The sequence below is a fragment of the Xiphophorus couchianus genome, chromosome 20 (assembly GCF_001444195.1).
Source record: "Xiphophorus couchianus chromosome 20, X_couchianus-1.0, whole genome shotgun sequence".
In the NCBI taxonomy this organism is placed as follows: Eukaryota; Metazoa; Chordata; class Actinopteri; order Cyprinodontiformes; family Poeciliidae; genus Xiphophorus; species Xiphophorus couchianus.
This window is the reverse complement of record NC_040247.1, coordinates 15,494,307-15,512,536: the sequence shown is the minus strand read 5'-3', so window position 1 is coordinate 15,512,536 and position 18,230 is coordinate 15,494,307. Positions and strand designations below refer to the sequence as shown.

Here is an 18,230-nt window from a genome sequence, read left to right as displayed (position 1 = left end):
TGATTAGTCACCAATCATTATTCCTCTTCACCTTTTATACTTTAAAGCAGACTGTCTCCTGCTGTGTTACAGTTCAATGAGAAGGCTGAGGCAGTGGTCCCTTGCTTCAAGCATCTAGTCCAGGCTAACGTGCGAAACAAAAAGATTTTCAAGGAGGCCGTGCAGCAAATGCAAGCTAAAGGCACCACTGACTACAAGTCTGGGTTTCATTTTGCCTTTAACCAGCTTCTTAACGTGAGTTACTCTGTGACTTATTGTACCAGGAAGAAAATGAGCTCCAAACATACTATGTTTTGTCTCTGTATCAACCTGCATATTTGCATATGCATATTTATTACTGTATTTTACAGAAGACAAATGTCCCGCGGGCTAACTGCAATAAAATAATTATGCTGTTTACTGATGGAGGGGAGGATAGGGCTCAGGATGTCTTCCTACAATATAACTGGCCCAACAAAACGGTCAGTGTTATCATGATATATTCCAAGCAATCGTCTGTGCATGAAATTGATGCATTTTATTGCTTGAATCCCATTTATTTTCTCTCTGCCTCCTCCACCAAGGTCCGTGTGTTTACCTTTTCCGTGGGTCAACATAACTACGACGTGACGCCTTTACAGTGGATTGCTTGTACTAATAAAGGTGAGCCGACATTTTTCTTTCACCATGTTTTATAACCATTTACTTTGCAAAACGCCACCATAAAGAGTGACTGTTTCATTGGTTTAGAGACAGCAGCTCCAAAACCAAGTCAGTAGTGTGAAAGCATAATTAACAGCATTTTGTTACATAAGAGACTTTAGCTATACATCATCCTTTATACAACCACTGTTTCCCATAAGACCTGAATAATTTTGTTTGCAGACATATACCTTCTTTTAAAATGATTAATATGTTCCCCTTTTGCGTTTGGGTAAAAAATTATAAAGTTTTGTGTAGACATACTTTTTAACTATAAAAAACAAAACACTTAGAAATAATCCTTTTATGTTAAAGGATAAAAGATATTTTATTTCAGCATCATGACCTACTGTTTGATCTTTAAAACAGGTTTTAAGCACTTCCTTCTACTGTATACCTTTTTCGTCCAGTCCTTTATGTTAGCTTAGCTACAAAAATAATCACTAAAATAAACAGTATTAGAATATATTTTTATTTATTTGACCGATTTTCAGTAAACTATTAAAGATAACAGTTTAAAGACATACCGGTATTTCAAATTTATGTATTGCTGAACATTTGGTGTAATTGGTAGAATATGCTGCATTTTCCCAGATTTAAAGAAACCAAAAAAAGTTAAAACAGCAAACCTAAAATGTCATGATTGAGTTGAATGGTAAGAAAAAACCCCCAACAACAAATAGCTCAGATCTGATATCAGGAATGAAGAAAAGCTCACAAGGATCAGGAAATAAACAAAGAGACCTAAGGGGTATACTGTACAGTATACATATTTTGTGAATGTGGAAACTCTGATCCACAAAATAAAAAAGAAGCTTATGTTTTTTATTTCTCTTTATTATGCTAGGAGTAATCCGGATTACTCCTAGCATAATGGGGATGCTAGGAGTACCAACTCTGCCACCAGAGTTCCTGCTGTGTCTTCCTTCAGTCAGTTATTCTTATGTGGACTGATGATTTTAACCGTGAGAGTTTCAAAAAAACTCATTAGAAAAGGCCTTATATGAAACATGGCAGTGAAGATGCAATTCTTCACAGCCAGGAAAAAAATGTAGCCCGTCTTAAATTATTCAGAATGGGACCTACAAACCCAGTTTGACTTAAATTCACATCTAAAAACTTTAGATGCACTTAAATAGAATATTTTATGGTTAAAACAATACCATCTAACAAAATCAATGTGAATAATTAACCAAGTCTTGGGAAATTGAAACAGCAGAATAAAACATTACAAACCTAAATGCTATCCTGGGAGAACTCAAACTTCTTGAAGGAGATTTTATAGTTCTAGTTATAAACGCTCAGTTTTACTATTTTACATAAACCTTTTGTTTTACTTGTTCATTTTTAACTTTTGTGTGTAGGTGCATTGCTTTTCTGGACATCATACTGAATATAAACTGACTGTGAGATGTTTGCATATTAGCTGAAACATAAAAACATTTTGATAGTTTGCAGAATGACATTCTACACAAATGTACGTGTTGAATATAAGAAAAAATAAGCAATGTCAGCTTCATGTTGGTGCCTCAGTCCTGGTTTTGGAACTGATATCTTATAAAACTGAGCTGATCTCAATATTCTTTACTCTAGTTTGTTACATTATGAAAGAGCTAACTAGACTGGATCTACAGGAGGTTCTGCTGTAACTGGTTCCTATTTAGATTTTTTGTAAAAAATGTACCTCGTGGAAAATCATAATTTTTCTAGATGGATTTTGCACATCATTATTTGCTCAACAAGTAATGATGATGTGCACATCAATATGCACATCATTATGATGTGCAAAATCATCATTATGATGACGAATACAGAAGATGTCTGTATTTTTTTGCAGAAAAATTGACTAAAAAGGCTGTGGTGTTAACCAATTAAGCAAGTATCATTTCTAAGTACACCATCTTTCAAAAGTATTTATACATCTTTACGTTGTCCACATTTTGCCACAAACGTGAATGTATTTAAATAATGCAAAATTATCAACACACACAGTTATTCATATTTGTAAAGTGGAAAGTTTTTCTTTTAAAATATTTATTAATTGACAATGCATCAGAATACAGTTGCCATTTTTTGTATAATGTGTAAGACGTAATTTGTTTGTATTTAAGTTTTTGTAATAAAAAAAATAATTAAAAAGGGTGTAGAGGAGCTGTGGAAGTTTACAGCTTAGGTGAGACAACTCTCAGTTGTGATGGTGAAGCTGCAAAAAGTAGCAAAAATATGAAGGTTTATCTTTGAGTTGGAAAGCAAGACCCAAAACTTACAGCCAGAGCTACAAATTAATGGTTTATATAGAACCATACAGATGTATTGGAATGACCCAATAAAAGTCCAGAGGAAAGTTTAATTGAGTCTGACCTCTTTTGTGAAGGAAAATGCAAAAAAGAAATGTCAGTTTCTACATGTACAAATCATGTTTATAACTTCAGGGTACAGATATGAAATCTGTGGTTGATTTAGGAGCTATTTCCCAGAATCTTAAATGTAAATAAAAGGAAAAATAAAATCTGAATCGAATTTAATTTGATTGGACTGGATTGGATTGGACTGGATTAGCACCAGTTCAGAGTTTTAATCACATAATCTTTGTTCTTTGGGAGCTTTTATGGTTATGATTTCTTGCCTAATCTGAATAAATACACTGACATTTATTGCTGGGTAATATTCCTCTCTAAGCTCCCTGTCTGTGCGATTTAGGTGTTTAAGTCACAGTTTTAAGTAACATCTACTCAAATCTGGAATATTCATAAGCCCCACAATGTGTTTCCTCTGATCTCACTCATGCGGTCTCTTTTCTTTCTCTCTGTCTGTCTGTTTTCCCCCCTCTGTGGCCTGCCAGGTTACTATTTTGAGATCCGTTCCATCTGTGCCATACGGATTAATACCCAGGTGGGTTTGCTTGGTTCCTCTGATGCAGCTGATCCCTCAATCACTGTTTTACTTCAAGCACCCATCCTCGTTTTGCAGTGTTCCCAATCTGCGGCTTGATGTTGTATTTTTGTTTTGGGGCTGGCTGTGGCATCGGCTATGTCTGTGTTTCATCAGGAGTACCTGGACGTGCTGGGGCGCCCTATGGTTCTGGCAGGCGGCGTGGCCAAGCAGGTTCAGTGGACCAATGTGTATCAGGACGCTCTGGTGAGTTTCTGAGTCTGCTGTTCTCCAGCAAATAAATCTTGGAGAAAAAGTGAATTGTTTGAATATGCATAAGTGGTTCTAAACCTCTTCTTTGAAGGGTCTCGGCCTGGTAGTGACGGGGACTCTGCCTGTGTTCAATCTTACTATGAATGGAAACTCACAGGTAGCAAAACTTTTATTTTCCCCACAGTTTAGTTTGATTGTCAGAAGCTTAAAAGTTCAGATATTTCAGATTTAACATTTTTATGTGTTTTCTTCTTTATGATTTTTCCAGAATCAGTTAATATTAGGCGTCATGGGAGTGGATGTACATTTAGATGAGATAAAGCGACTCACACCACGCTATAACGTATGTACATCTTAATTTTTGTTTTTAACTTGCTACACAGAGCAACAGAGGAGTTTAACTCTCTGTTTTTTTCTCTGGTACAGCTTGGAGCCAACGGATACATATTTGCCATCGATCCAAATGGATATCTGCTCCTCCATCCTAATCTCCAGCCGAAGGTGACCTATATCTGAACACTGAGAGGTCGCTATGTTTCGGGTTTTTGGAAAGACTTATGTGATTTCTGTTTGACTCGTCCCAGCCTGTGAACCTCCCCGAACCCGTGACCTTGGACTTCCTGGATGCAGAAGTAGAGGACAGTAATAAGGAGGAGGCGAGTAGTGCATAAATGCAAAATATTATTAGTTAGTTGGTCTCTCACCAGTCCTCTGTTTGTACTGGTAACTAAAGGACAGCGCAAACAAACAAAAAAAATTTACTTTTCTTTTACTCAGATTCGACGACAGATGATTGATGGAAAACCAGGGGAAATGCAGATAAAAACTCTCATTAATTCTGTTGATGATGTAAGTAAAATGAAAGAATATTTATATTTCCAGACTTCTTTGTTGCCTCAGTGCTGAAATATATTCCTCCAGCTAGTTTTATTCTACTTCTGTTTTATATAAAAACTCCCACTCTAATGCCATCCTTCTGTCCATCCCTCTGTTCTCCATGCAACTATCCATTGATGAAAAAATTATACAAATCGACAACACAAAAAATTTGACTTTTGACAAGTATGAAAAATGTGTAGACCACTCTATGTCTACCTTTTACTGTAACTACCTTTATCAGAGTTATCTACGGATTTCTTTTGACTGTGTGCAAATTTTCTGTTGGTTTTAAGTAATAAATTGGTAACATATAAAAAGAATTTATTTAATAATCTAGTTTTTTATGGTTTTAAAGATTTCATTATAGTATGGCCACCACTTGGTGTCACTGTGCACCATATTACATACAGTGCTCTGCAGTAGTCTTATGAAACAATGTAAAAGAGCCCACTTCGATGTCTTACACGTTAAGAAATGACATCCCTAAGAATGTATATTTAATATAGTCTCTCAAATCAGATCAACTTTTACCCAAACTGAATGTCGGAGAAGTGGTTGGATACAGAGTAAACTTTGCACACATAACCAGTAAGAGGTTTATGCTGTCAAGTCTGCAGAATAGAATACAAAGTAGTTTTGCTGTGAAATAAGTATATGATGAGGTTTATATAGGTGAGACATGTGAACATCTGGAAACAGACAAAGAAAGCATCAAAATCTGAAAATGCAGCTCTTATTTTACCTCATATTGTTTACAATTTCAGCATTATTGGAGGATTTAGTACCTATTAATCGTTAAACACCAAAATTAAGAAATAATGCTAGGGATACACTGCAGCTTGAATAGTAGTGAATGGGAGATGAAGTTAAATTTGTCGTAATTTGTCATTAATCTGTGGCAGGGGTAAATTAGGAAGGAAGAATTTTACCTTATCAAGTTTCACATGGAAAAAATCATAAAATGATAGAGATTCTGAAAATATTTTTCAAAACTTTTGCAACAATGACATATGTACATTGACAAACACATCTGTATGGCAGCAATACATCGATGAGGCATACAGACGTTACACCTGGACTCCAATCAATGACACTGATTACAGGTAAACTCAAAAAAAGAAACAAAAAATTACATTATGTAGCTTTTCCTCTCCTGCTGTCTCTGCTCAATAATTTGTCTATGTGTTGGGCTGCTGCCACCTGCAGTCTTGGTCTGGTATTACCTCCCTACAGTGAGAACTTCATCCAGGCAGACCTGAGCGATGTGATGGTGCAGCTCCAGTGTGAGTACAGGAAGGAGTTTGTCTGTGTGACATAGCATCATGATAACCAGCAGAAGTGAGAGCTCAAAGAAGCGACTCTGTTTTGTGCTTTAGATATGCAGTCATTGTTGCCGAGCTCCTTTGAGTCCTCGGGGCATGTTTTTCTGGCTCCCAGGTGACCATCCTTACTTTCTTTGATTCTTTTTTTAAAGACAGAATTAGTTTCATTTATTCTTTTGTATTTGCAGAGAATACTGCAAGAACCTGCAGCTTTCTGATAACAACACACAGTTCCTGCAGAACTTTCTCTCTCTCATGCTGGATATCTCCCCAGAGTCCGATGAATGTGCGTTCACACACACAGAGTTCATACTTTAGAGTTCAGGATACACACAGATGGACAATCTGGCTCTTTTTCATTTTACAGGTGACCAAGGTCTCATCCACAATCTTATCCTGGATTCCAGGATTATTGGTCAGCTTGCGTCTCGTGTTTGGAAGAAACAGGATCTGAATGCGTGAGTCAGCTACACAGTGAACAAAAAAGCAGAACCTACTCACAGTCACCAAACAGACTAATGCTGACTGAATAATAATTACAGATACGGCTTCCTTGCTGTTTTTGGATCCACTCATGGAGGAATAACACGAGTTTTTCCCAACATGTGCGTAAAATCAGCAACAGAGGCAGAAATGTTTTAAATGAACACAGACTTTTTTGCTTTAGATGCTGTGTTGTGTGTGTTTCTGGCCCTTAGAGCTGCTGAGTTGTGGGACGAGGATCCAGAACCGTTTAATTCGGATTACTACAGAAGAAGCCTGGACAACAAAGGCTACATGTTCAGACCTTCTCTGAGACCCTGTGAGAACACAGCAAAATGCAGAATATAAATCATATAAAATCCTAACAGCTAAAGTGCAAATACAGTAATTCTCTCATGTGTTTGTCCTGAGCAGCAGATGATGACCCTTATGGGGCTGAAAACGGCACCACAGGAATCCTGGTTAGTTCAGCTGTCGAGGTCGATTTAGGAGGAAAACTGCTCAAGCCTTCAGGTGAGAAACCCCTTCACTCTGATATTCAGGAAACCACTTTACCTTTTAATTTAAACACTCACATATTTTTGCTTCCCCTGGTGTTTACTTGGTTTGTTCTCCTGTCACACAGTGATTGGAGTGAAGCTAGACCTGGAGGCGTGGGTGGACAAGTTTAAAATCCTGGCCAGCAACGTGTCAGATAACCGACAGGGGTCACACAAGGTACACCACAGGCTTTCAGTCCTTAATCACAGTGTTAGAACAATCCAGATTTCAGCCTGGTTATTTTCTTCTCTTTTCACTTCACCTTAATTTTTCGGTGTAATCTTACTGGTGTGTGCTGTTTTAAATCTCTATGTAGTTCCTTTATAAGTCCTTGTTTTGTTGTTGTCCATTTCTGTTTTTTGAGTTTAAATTATGTTTTAAACAGAGTTTTTAATTAATGTATGAAATGTGCTCTGTACATATGAATAAAGTTGTCCATAACTCTTTTGATTTTGTTTTTTCCTGAATAGTGTGGACCATCCAGAAGCTGTGAGATGGACTGTGAAGTAAACACAGATGTAAGAACTTTTCCTCTTTTCAGTTATGACACCAGAGCTCATTGAGTAAATGTAAATATTAATCTACTGCTGATCAAAGCAGAGTAGTTGGCTTTTATTTAGATCATAGCACATTCGACAGTTCTGGCTGTGTTTAATTCAGTTTACAAAAGGATGGAGAAACAAGTAGTGGCATAGTTTGAATTTTAAATCCTAGTCAGTGATTTGAATAGTTTTTTTCCCCACATTTATACCTAAACCAAGACTGTTCTATTTTTCTGTTCTTTTTTTAACACCTAATTGGGTTTGCTTTAATTTTTTATTTAAAGACATCAAAAAAAATTTCATAGCAAACTTTTACCTTATAATTCTGTCACCAATTTGGTGATTCATAGATAAGTATGTACACAACACCCTCCAAGTTTATCAGCAATCCTGGAAAGATTAGTAACAAAAAATCTAAGGAGAATATTTGACCATCAGTTTGTCACGTTATGAAACAACACAACTATAGTGAACCAGAATACTGATATTCTGCAAAGAAAAGTGGGTTTACAAAGTAATTACTTTTACTTTTAGGACCAGGTTAGATTGGATAGTTTCTTTACCTTAATATATTTCATTATCATTTAAAACTGCCTTTGGTATTATTATTTTTGTCTATAGTTGAAATCTTTGCAACATTTAAGTGTGACAAAAAAAGACAAGCTGACAAATACTTTTTCACAGTGCTAGAGTTGCCAAAGCTCATTGTGGTCTATATCAGACAGCAAGTGAAAAAAAGTGCAAAACAGTTAGGACATTCAGTTGAAGAACTTTTTAAGTGTCTTCAATGGAGGGAGAAAAGACAGAGTCTGCAGTGTCTGATGCTGTTACATCACAAAATGAAGAAATGAAAACGTCTGAGCACAGTTCAGCTAACTGGTGCTACTGGGTTTTTTTTTTTTTTGCAGGACTTGCAGTGCTATCTCATCGATGATGGCGGCTTCCTCGTCATGTCCAATCAGAGAGATCACTGGAAACAGGTGGCTATTTGTTTCTGCAACGATGGAATAAATCTGACATTATGTTTAATCGTTTTCTGCTGCTTAAAATGACACAAAAACCTTAAATACAAAATAATTGAATCATGTTTTCACATTTGTCCTCAGATTGGCCTCTTCTTCGGTGATGTGGACCCATTCCTGATGTATGCGCTCTACAACAACTCCATCTTCGCTCGTCGACAGTCCTTCCAGTACCAGTCTGCGTGCGAAATGGTCAGCAGAAGCCATACTGGAGCAGCGCCGAGAGGCATCTATGTGGTGAGTCACTCAGACAGGGTTTAAATGATGGAAGGCAGCTGCACTGTTGTCTTACTGTTCACTGTTTCTGCAGCCATCCATAGGTGATGTCTTGAGCTTGGCGTGGTGGACGTCCACACTGGCATGGTGAGAGGTTTGCATATTGACTGACACTGGAAGTAGCTTGTATATCAGTCCAGATGTGCACATGAACCTGTTTCATTGTTGATTTACAGTCATACATTTACCATTTTGCTGATGTTTATAGAATAAGCATATTTTTTTTATGTGCTCCTGTTCTAGGTCTGTGATTCAGCAGCTTCTCTATGGACTTGTTTACAGCAGCTGGCTCCACCAAGGTGACTCAGTCTGAATGAAATCCATCAACATAAAGATTTTACAAATGTAGTCTCAGTTTTTACTGGATTTCATTCATGATGTAGCCAATGCCGTAACCACACCTTGGTCTATTTATTTCCAGAAGTAGGATTGTTAAGATAAAGCAGATCTTTTTTTACTCGAACTGACCTTTGAAAGTGCTTCACAGTAGCACCACATTTAACCATTTAACACAAAAAAATAAGCTGAAGTTGAACTCAACATGTTGACTCCAAGACTAGTACTCTCCACATTGAGCCACAGAGTCTTGAAAATAGTGTTCAGACCCATTCAGTGTTCAATGTTTAATGATTTAAATGCAAGAACAGAGCGTCTGTTGATTTTGTCTTTTAGATGACATCTTTATTGATGCCTTTGAGACAAAACAAAGCAGTTGTGTGACCATCCAAAGCCAGTTCTACTTCACAAACACCACCAACTCCTACAACGTCCTGCAGGACTGTGGAAACTGCTCACGGTCAGCGCTTTCTCCAGCATCATCAAAATATGTTTGAGTGCACTTTCTATCTGTGCTCTTAGGCCAATTCTGTCGATACAGGTGGGCTAACTATCCATCAATGTCTCCCACAGGCTGTTCCACTCAAAGCGGATTGAAAACACCAATTTGCTCTTTGTGGTGGCTGAGACATTGCCCTGCAGCTCCTGTGAGATTGAGAAACTGTCCCAGATCAAGAGGGAGTGTATCCTTTCTGCCCTCTCACACTTTCTGTGCCGTTTTCATCTCATCTGAAAGTGGAAATTTCAAATGTGTTTCCAGTTGGCTTTCTTTAACTCGGTGCAAAAAGTTCAGGAGGAAAATCCATGTGAACTGCTGAGCAATGCGCGATATCGTAGAGGTCCAACTCCCTGCTTTGACTACAGTGCCTTAGTAAGTAGGAAGTGTTATATTTGTGCTTTAAGTTCTCACCTTAACATTAAGCAGAAAATGTTTTATTATTTTGGTCTGAGAAGGACATGGAATTGTTTCCTGTATGTGTAACAAATTAGTCTTTTACATTATTAAAGACATTTTAATCACAATAATTCTTATGGCACTTGGATTAAGAGGCCTTAAGTTCTTTAACCTTTTTTAAATTATTTTTTAACAGTTGATAAAGCTTAAAAGTTTGCTAAATGTTTGCATGTTAATAAACTGAATAGTAGCAAACATAACACTGAATGGGCTGCATCAGGACAGAAGATACAAGATATTCTGCTGTTCATTCTCTCCATAATTCTCCATGTGCAGATGTGCATAACAGCATATGGCTAAAAAAAATGCTCCTCTCAGCATATGTGAGTTAACTCAAACCCAAAATGGAAATGTATGCTACCTAGTTTTAAAGTACTCATCCTTTTTTTAACTGCATATGCATCAAAAACAGGATTTGCAAGCTTGCAAACATCAGCAAAATTTTACTGTTTGTTTATTCTGTTTGTAAGATGAAAACACATTCAGAAGGATTTTCTTTTGATGTTTTTCTCTTTCTTTACTCAGGAAAACACGTCAGAGTGTGGTCGAGGTTCTTCATTTCAGGCCTCTATAGGAACCCTTCTCTTCATTCAGCTCATTCTGCCTCTGTTTCATCTCTCATACATCCAAACACTCTGACATGTTCCCTCTCCTCGGATTTAGGCTCGGATCTACGGAAGGTCAGATCAAACTGTGATGAATTTATTTATTTATTTTTTCTTTTTGCTGACTACTCACAGTGTGTTGTGCTTTGATTGGAAAGCCCTGTAACTGCCCCTGATGTTTTTTTCCTGCCTTATTGCTTATTCATTTCTTGGCTTTTTGAGGGCTCAAATGCAAAATCCTGGAGGGAAATGCATCAAATGCATGCAGCTTAACCTCGTTGAGAACATTAGCTTTTATTTCTGTTTTCCACATTTAAATAAAACAATAAAAAAAGGTCACAGAGGCAGTCAAGGTTTACCTTAAAGAGGAGTGAGTAACAATGAATTATAAACCTGCTTGTTTTAATATGCTTTCAATTAACTGAGATCACAAAAGGTGTCAGAAGCACATTATGGAAATGTACCATTACAGGGGAAGTTTCTGTATTCCAACATTGTACTGTATTTTAAAAGCGTTGCAGCATTTGTCTTACGGTTGTTTGTACAGAAACTGATCTGAGGCATTTATCATCCCTGAAGCCTGTAAGTGTAAATATAACAGTCAGGTGCTGAGTGAGCTTCAGACAAAAAGATGTTGTTTTCTGACACGTTGCTTGTGCTTTCCAGAAAGGACTCCTTTGGCATTTAGTCAGTTTCAATACCCAATCAGCTCTATTACTGATCACATGCATGGAAAACGGTGTGTAAAGCTTTGAAATTTATTTGAGCAAAGAACAAATCTGATTTAGAAACTTGATTTCATGTTGTGGAAGTTTGCTGAACTTTTACTGGTGAAAAAGTATTAAACATAAAAGTCTGCAAGCAGATTTTCTGCAAGCAGAGAAAAAAAACAAAAGAAAAAAACTAAACAGATACAATAATGTTAATTTTATCTTGAATGATTATTTTAAATAATTTCAGTATGAACAGGACCAAAAATACATTACATTCATCCATCCAGCCACAGTTTAACCATTTGGTTTTTGCAGGGTTGCAGGGGCCGGTGGCTATTTCTGGTGGCCAGTGCACAAGACAGCACCCTAAAATCACACCAAAGATTAAGTTAGTTTGGCAAATGAACCAAACATTCATCATCTTTAACTGTGGGAGTAAGACAGTATAACTGCATGCATGGATGCAGTTATACTGAGACATGCAAACTTGAAACAGATTCCAGAATTTAAACCCAAGGTCATCCTGCTGTGAAACAACAGCACTAACAACTGCTTCACTGTATAGCTGCTGATTGAATCTAGCTAAAGAATAAAATGGTAACATGCCCTTAATGTAGGCTGGAACTCCTGGAAATTACTGTACCCATTAAAATAAGTGTTAAGGAAAGGTTTATCCAATCAAAAAAGAGAGAAAATCAGCTGCTACTATGAACTTATCTCTAAAGTTTTAGGAAGTCTGCGTGAATTTAAAGCTAATGAAGATGCACCCCACTTTTCTACTTAATTGTTATTCTAAGCTGTTACTACCACGGTTTTCACATCCATGGGTTTGAAACTAACTACGCACCATATTTCCTTTGTGCCTGTTTCTGTTTACATGTTCAGTCCTTGTCAGTGTTGTCTCACTTCAGCACAGGAAGCTCAGTTATTGCAGCTGCAGCTGTTTTTACATGATGGTAGATCTGAGCCTTAACCTCACATTCACTGCAGTGTCTTTGACTCCAACTCTGAGGTTTGCTAAGACAGTTTGAGAAATGTTTTCTGGGTCAAACATGACAGGATCCTCAACGACTTCCCTCTAGTCTCCAGGGCACGTTTTCGTCTTGTATGTCTTTAAATTGAGCCAGATTTGACCACCCAAAGTTATTGATCCCAATGCTTGACAGTTGTAACATGGGAAAAGCCGATATAATGAAAAAAATGACATATGTTTCATGATACATATCAGTAAAAAATATCTTTGCATTTTGTTTTGTCATAAGGTTAACAATAGGATTTATGGGAAAGCTTTACAGCTGCTCAGTGGGTTTTTAATGAGCTCTCAGTTAGATGTTGTCCAAGGAAATAGAATCAAACATTGATGGTTTAATAAACTATCAATGCATCAGCATAAATTACAACATTGATTGACATAATGGTATTATTCCTACTCTCTGCATTCATACAATGTTAGAAATGAATAATTCTCAATGTGTTTCACTTATAAAATTAATGATAGTGTGTGACTAACATGTTTTATGCATTTGAGACACCTTTATGTAACTTGCATTGCCAAAATGTTGTCAATTTTGAATTTATGCACTTGTGTATGCTTCTGTATGGAGAATGTAGCTTATAGACAGCTTTGGTGTTGTCGATATGATGTGCTTGTTGAAACCACATCTTGATTTTATTTGGCATGATTCACTGTGGCAGAACATTTGTGTTTTATTATGTGTACCCTAAGAGAGACTTCAGTCAGGAGTCCGATTTTATTCTGAACTGAGTTTAGACCAATACAAGCTTTTTGATTTGTGCTTGGTCACGTTTATGCCTTACTATCCTCAAACCACCTCAGAACAAGGGTATACTACAATACTTTGACACAGCTTCACATCTCACACAAACCCTATAATGCAACATCAGCCAATAAACCCAGCATAACTGGGTAGTACTTAGGCAAAGGTTAGTAAATATGTGGGTTGGATTTTCTGTGATTAAACAAAAACATTATTTTAATAGTTACATCAAGTGCACGTCAACCTGCACTCTAGTTATTACACTACAAAGTTATAACATTTTAGATACAAACTCTTTTTTTTTGCTGATGAATCTAAAAAACATTCCCCAATGTGAAGAGGAAAATCACATATCAGAGATTAGAGTACACATGGTGAAATCCAGAATGAATCTCCTGCAGTGATTCATGCTCTCTTGTCTTTTAAAGTTGTTGTTTTTTTTCTGGCTGCTGACTTACCTGAGGTGTATTTTAAAAGACTTTTCAAAAAAGTACTTGTAAACCAATGTTTTTCTTTGTCAGCCTGGTGTTCAACCCTGCAGTGCCTTGCTGCACTCGTCATTTTGGATTACAGCATTGAATCTCAGCTGTGGACATTCAGCGTGAAAGACACCCTGAAGAATTGAAGCAGTCCAGCTTTAAAAGGTCCTAGGAATATTAAAAGATGCTCATCGTGGACATTGACATTTTTAAAAGGAGCACAGTTGTGAAAAAGCACAGCAAGCGGACGCTCTGCAGAAAACCCCTGAAATTCTCTGATGGACAGAACCTTTTTGCCGTCCTGCTTTGTCTCATTGATTTCTACACTGTGGTTCTGTCTTAAATTAAAGAATAGACTCTAGATTTCTACTTAATCCCATCAACACACACTCAGTTTGTATGTTAAACACCTACTGGAAAGATTTGCATATCAGTTAGGAGTGACTGAATTAAATGAACAAATATCTACTTAAACAAAACAGACTGTTTTGCATCTCTTCTGGATCATAGCATGACGGGAACTTGGAGAACAAAGATCTTCTGTGGGTCTGCTGTAACTTACGGGAAACTGAGTTTGAGGAACTTTGCAGCCTACAGCACAATGTTGACTGAGGCATTGATTTACTTTAAATGATCTGTATTTACTTGCATGATATTTTGGACACTTTACAGATATGTGTACATAGGTACTGATGAGTATTTTACATTCATGTCTGCATCCAGCTCTGCAGGTCTGTGGCTGCACCCTTTTTAGATAAGCTGCACGTGAAGAGGAGGCTGCAGATGAAACTGAAAGTTTGACTTCAGTGAAGCCTACAGGGATTGACGGCATATTGGGGATTTGGGTCTTTTGCAGCAAATGAAAGCACAGAGAAGTTTAAATTTATGAGCAACAAACTGCCCAATGAAAATCTCTTTTATGTAGAAAAAAAATCTATGAAAATTCCGTTTGAAACACTGAATGTTAATTATGCATATATAAGTTGTATATGAAAATAAGACAAAGGCACACTTTCAGACATCCACCTACTTGCTTTGTTAATGAGAAATAAGATGTCAGTATTGTTTTTTTTATTTATGCAATATTTTATGTTTATTTATTTTGAACTTTTTAACAACAGATAGAAACTGAATGTATTTGAAGTTTGTGAGGGCACAGGGAGTCTAAATTGATATATAGTAAATTACCCTGTGTGTTTACGTCCTCAGAGGTTTTGGAAAACAAACACGATTGTTTTTGCTGTGACTTTGCTTTTCATTTTGCTGATGTCGTTGTTTACTCTGGAACATGTCCTCTCTTTGTGCCAGTCTCCAATACCACCTCATTTTGTACAGACAGTGTGACTCAGTCAGCAGAATATAAAGGATGAATTTGTAAAGATTTTGTCAGTCTCATTAAGGAATAGAAATTTAAATGTTTATATCTTTGGTGATTAAATGCTGTTGATATTTTTCACTTCAGCCCCGAATGATTATTTATTAGACCTTCATTTTACTGTTATATTACAGTATATGCTATATTTTACCAAAATTGATCAATTAATTTTAAACACTTTATAATTTACCCAGCTAATCTATTTGTCACTTTTTCAGCTTGCACTCATAGTGACCTTTAAAGTCATAATAATTTCAAGCTATTTAAGATGAGTTTGTACAGTTTTAAAATATAACATAGTTTTATATATATACATACTGTATGTTTCCACAATTATTTGGTGAAAAGTTCCTTATCAAGGAACTGCACCTCGACCACTCCCTTTTTGTATTTATTAATAAGATCAGACATCGCTCTTGCCGGATATTTGACCACTTTCTTAAGCTGGTTGTTTCCTGCCACAGACTTGGTTTTAAGGAAAGTTAACAATTTTTCAGTGTAGCTGAAAGGTCAGGATTTTTCAACGACATGTTAGCTTGCTTTCATCATTTCTAAACCAGTTTTAATTTCTGCTTGGAAACATTGTCCTGAGGAATCATTTAGTATTTGAAGCTTTTCCTCTTCCTTTATTATTCTTTTCGCTTTGTCCAATGCACCAGTATGACAAAACATCCCCACAGCATGATGCTGCCACCATGCCTGACAATTGCCTGCACTTTCAGGCTTGAAACCCTAATCTTAACTCCTACAAACCTCCTACTTTTAATTTTGGCCAAAAATGTCAGTCTGTCACATCTGACAAGAAACAGATGTGAGCACATTTCTGTTCAATTTCAATGTGCTGAATTTCAAGTAAGGACTTACTGGGGTTGGCTGTCTCCCAGACAATGGCAATGCTGGATGCTAACCACTTAAAATGAATTCAGAACTGGTCAAGAAAAGAAATATTTAAGATTCACTGTGGTTTATTTTATAAACATTAGAAAGTTTACCAGTCATTTGTTTTACAATCCACCTAAGAAAAATAGTTCAAATGCATCATTGCAAGTCAAAGTAAATTAGATATACTGTACATTCATACCCATAATAACTGAATGTAAACTTCTGATTGGTTAATTATTTTTACTTCAGTAACAAGCACCAATGGAAGAGTTAGATATTAAAAAACAAACAAACAAACACAATCTCATATTAAGTCATCAGATCCTCCCTAGATGCTGTATTTTTCAACAATTTAATGCCTTTTTAGTTAGTAACTATCACCATCAACATGATAAAATTAGCTGATAAAAAAAAAGTCCAAAAGAACTTCATGTGAAAACCTGTTCAACACTTGCATTTCTTACTCGCTAATCCTGGGCTGTAGATGTCACTTGAGCCTCACAACTCCTCCACAGAATCATTCCTTCCCAGCTTAACATTGTACACATTTGTCTCCTGGCCCTAGAGAAGCCTTCCAGATAAAAATAGGGACTCAACAATACAATCATCCAACAGGCATAACTGTGAGCCGTCCTCTGGGTTCTTATGATCTCTTTGTAATGAAAAAAGACATAGCTAATTTCAGTCCTCTGGGAAGTCTCTCCAAGACTAAATTTGAATTTAAAATATCTTAGCAGAGAGCACATGATGCTAAAAATAGAGAAAACTAAGAAGTACTGCAAAAAATAAAACAGAAAGGGATAAAACTATTTAATATATCTTATGTAACATTGAATAAAGATGATTTTTCAAAACCAGCAGGAAAATAGGAAAGAAATAGACAGTTTTACAGAATAAAGTAAGACATGTTCCATTGAACAACAATACAACCCTGAATGTAGACAATGGTTTGTATAAATTATTTTAACTAGAATCAAAACCATCCAGTCATCATTTTTGTAAGCCTCTTTGCTCAAATTGCAATTAGCTGCCTTTACTTTCTCATTTCTGCCGACCTAACTTGTGCTCATTAGGTCTGTCACGGTACAGGCACAACAAAAGAAAAACATTATAAAACAAATTGTTCTGCCTATGCATAGTAAAAAGCATAGGTTAAAGTGTAGGGTTATGTGAATTGTTTTTGATTTATGCTATATTTTTCAAATACATTTTTATTTTACCCCATTTTTGTGCAAGAGGTCTTCACAACCTTGAGTTAAGATTTTAATAATAAAGAAAGAGCAAATTATGTGCATGTTAAACTTATACAATTCAGAGTATGTGCCTATTTCCCACTCAGGAAATGTACTTCACGGTGTGTTAGTGGATGAACCTCAGGCAGATTTTACACTCAAGCCTTTAGGCTTATCAACAAGGGCTCTTAATGCAGAGCATCTAGATTGTTTAATGGCTATTTTTGTCCTTGCCTGTGGCGAAGGACTTAAAAAATATTCCAGGTCATGGGTTTTGGTTACACTAAAGTACTGTTTTCTTGTTTATAATAACGTATCATTGTAATATTTACAGTAAAATAATTATTATTTTTACTGACTGAGGGACAAGGCAAAATGCATCTAATAACATTAGCTGTAGGCTGCTCTTAATAAGATAAAATGAATTTGAACTGTGCACAGTATGTACACGCAATAAGTGAGCTCTGAAAACCTTCAACATCCTGATGCTAAGTTTGTTATTCACTCAATGAAAGAAAAAGATCTTCTTCAAATTTTATCCTATCGGTACATTTTATAGAGCAGCACTTCCTTTATTTTTGACAAAGAGACCATCAGCCTGTGAGGATTAAACTTTGAATTTACAGCAGATGATAAATCAAAATCATCTGCAATCAAAAAGGCAGTTTTTATTGTCAGAATGGGAATATGCTTTGTCTTTATCTTCATCTTGGGTATCAAGATGGATGAAAAACGATAGGCAACCGACCTTTAAAGCTTTGAAATGGATGGGATGTTTGGCTTCAAAGGCTCCATAAACCACCCATCCTGGCAGCTATCTGCTTTCTGTTGTGACATTTGAATGAGTTACACCTTCCATCCATCAGGCATTGTGTTTCCTAACATGGCTTCAGTAGGCATTAGCCAACTTATTTAGCAATGATATCAGAGCATCAGTGTTTGGCAAAGCAAGTTGAATCTTATTGTCATTTTAATACATCATGCTG

At 36.5% G+C, this 18,230-nt stretch overlaps 1 protein-coding gene across 2 annotated transcripts in view; it reads left to right on the top strand.

Moving 5' to 3' along the window:
- cacna2d2b (calcium channel, voltage-dependent, alpha 2/delta subunit 2b) overlaps positions 1-15,216 on the top strand; it is a 39,040-nt gene extending 23,824 nt beyond the window's left edge. The window contains exons 11-39 of one of the 2 annotated variants that reach the window (XM_028003334.1): positions 73-234; positions 351-461; positions 564-642; positions 3,524-3,573; positions 3,730-3,819; positions 3,917-3,982; positions 4,094-4,168; positions 4,252-4,326; positions 4,410-4,481; positions 4,603-4,674; positions 5,746-5,807; positions 5,911-5,987; positions 6,081-6,141; positions 6,215-6,312; positions 6,394-6,484; positions 6,569-6,631; positions 6,725-6,828; positions 6,924-7,022; positions 7,135-7,226; positions 7,520-7,567; positions 8,500-8,571; positions 8,698-8,850; positions 8,924-8,976; positions 9,133-9,188; positions 9,562-9,685; positions 9,799-9,908; positions 10,014-10,096; positions 10,706-10,860; positions 13,798-15,216. In XM_028003334.1, the coding sequence (XP_027859135.1) occupies positions 73-234; positions 351-461; positions 564-642; positions 3,524-3,573; positions 3,730-3,819; positions 3,917-3,982; positions 4,094-4,168; positions 4,252-4,326; positions 4,410-4,481; positions 4,603-4,674; positions 5,746-5,807; positions 5,911-5,987; positions 6,081-6,141; positions 6,215-6,312; positions 6,394-6,484; positions 6,569-6,631; positions 6,725-6,828; positions 6,924-7,022; positions 7,135-7,226; positions 7,520-7,567; positions 8,500-8,571; positions 8,698-8,850; positions 8,924-8,976; positions 9,133-9,188; positions 9,562-9,685; positions 9,799-9,908; positions 10,014-10,096; positions 10,706-10,819 (2,412 nt within the window). In that variant the 3' untranslated portion in view covers positions 10,820-10,860; positions 13,798-15,216. Of the gene's footprint in view, positions 1-72; positions 235-350; positions 462-563; positions 643-3,523; positions 3,574-3,729; positions 3,820-3,916; positions 3,983-4,093; positions 4,169-4,251; positions 4,327-4,409; positions 4,482-4,602; positions 4,675-5,745; positions 5,808-5,910; positions 5,988-6,080; positions 6,142-6,214; positions 6,313-6,393; positions 6,485-6,568; positions 6,632-6,724; positions 6,829-6,923; positions 7,023-7,134; positions 7,227-7,519; positions 7,568-8,499; positions 8,572-8,697; positions 8,851-8,923; positions 8,977-9,132; positions 9,189-9,561; positions 9,686-9,798; positions 9,909-10,013; positions 10,097-10,705 lie in introns of both variants that reach the window. The other variant, XM_028003333.1, reaches the window with a different exon arrangement.
- Positions 15,217-18,230: the final 3,014 nt, after the last annotated feature.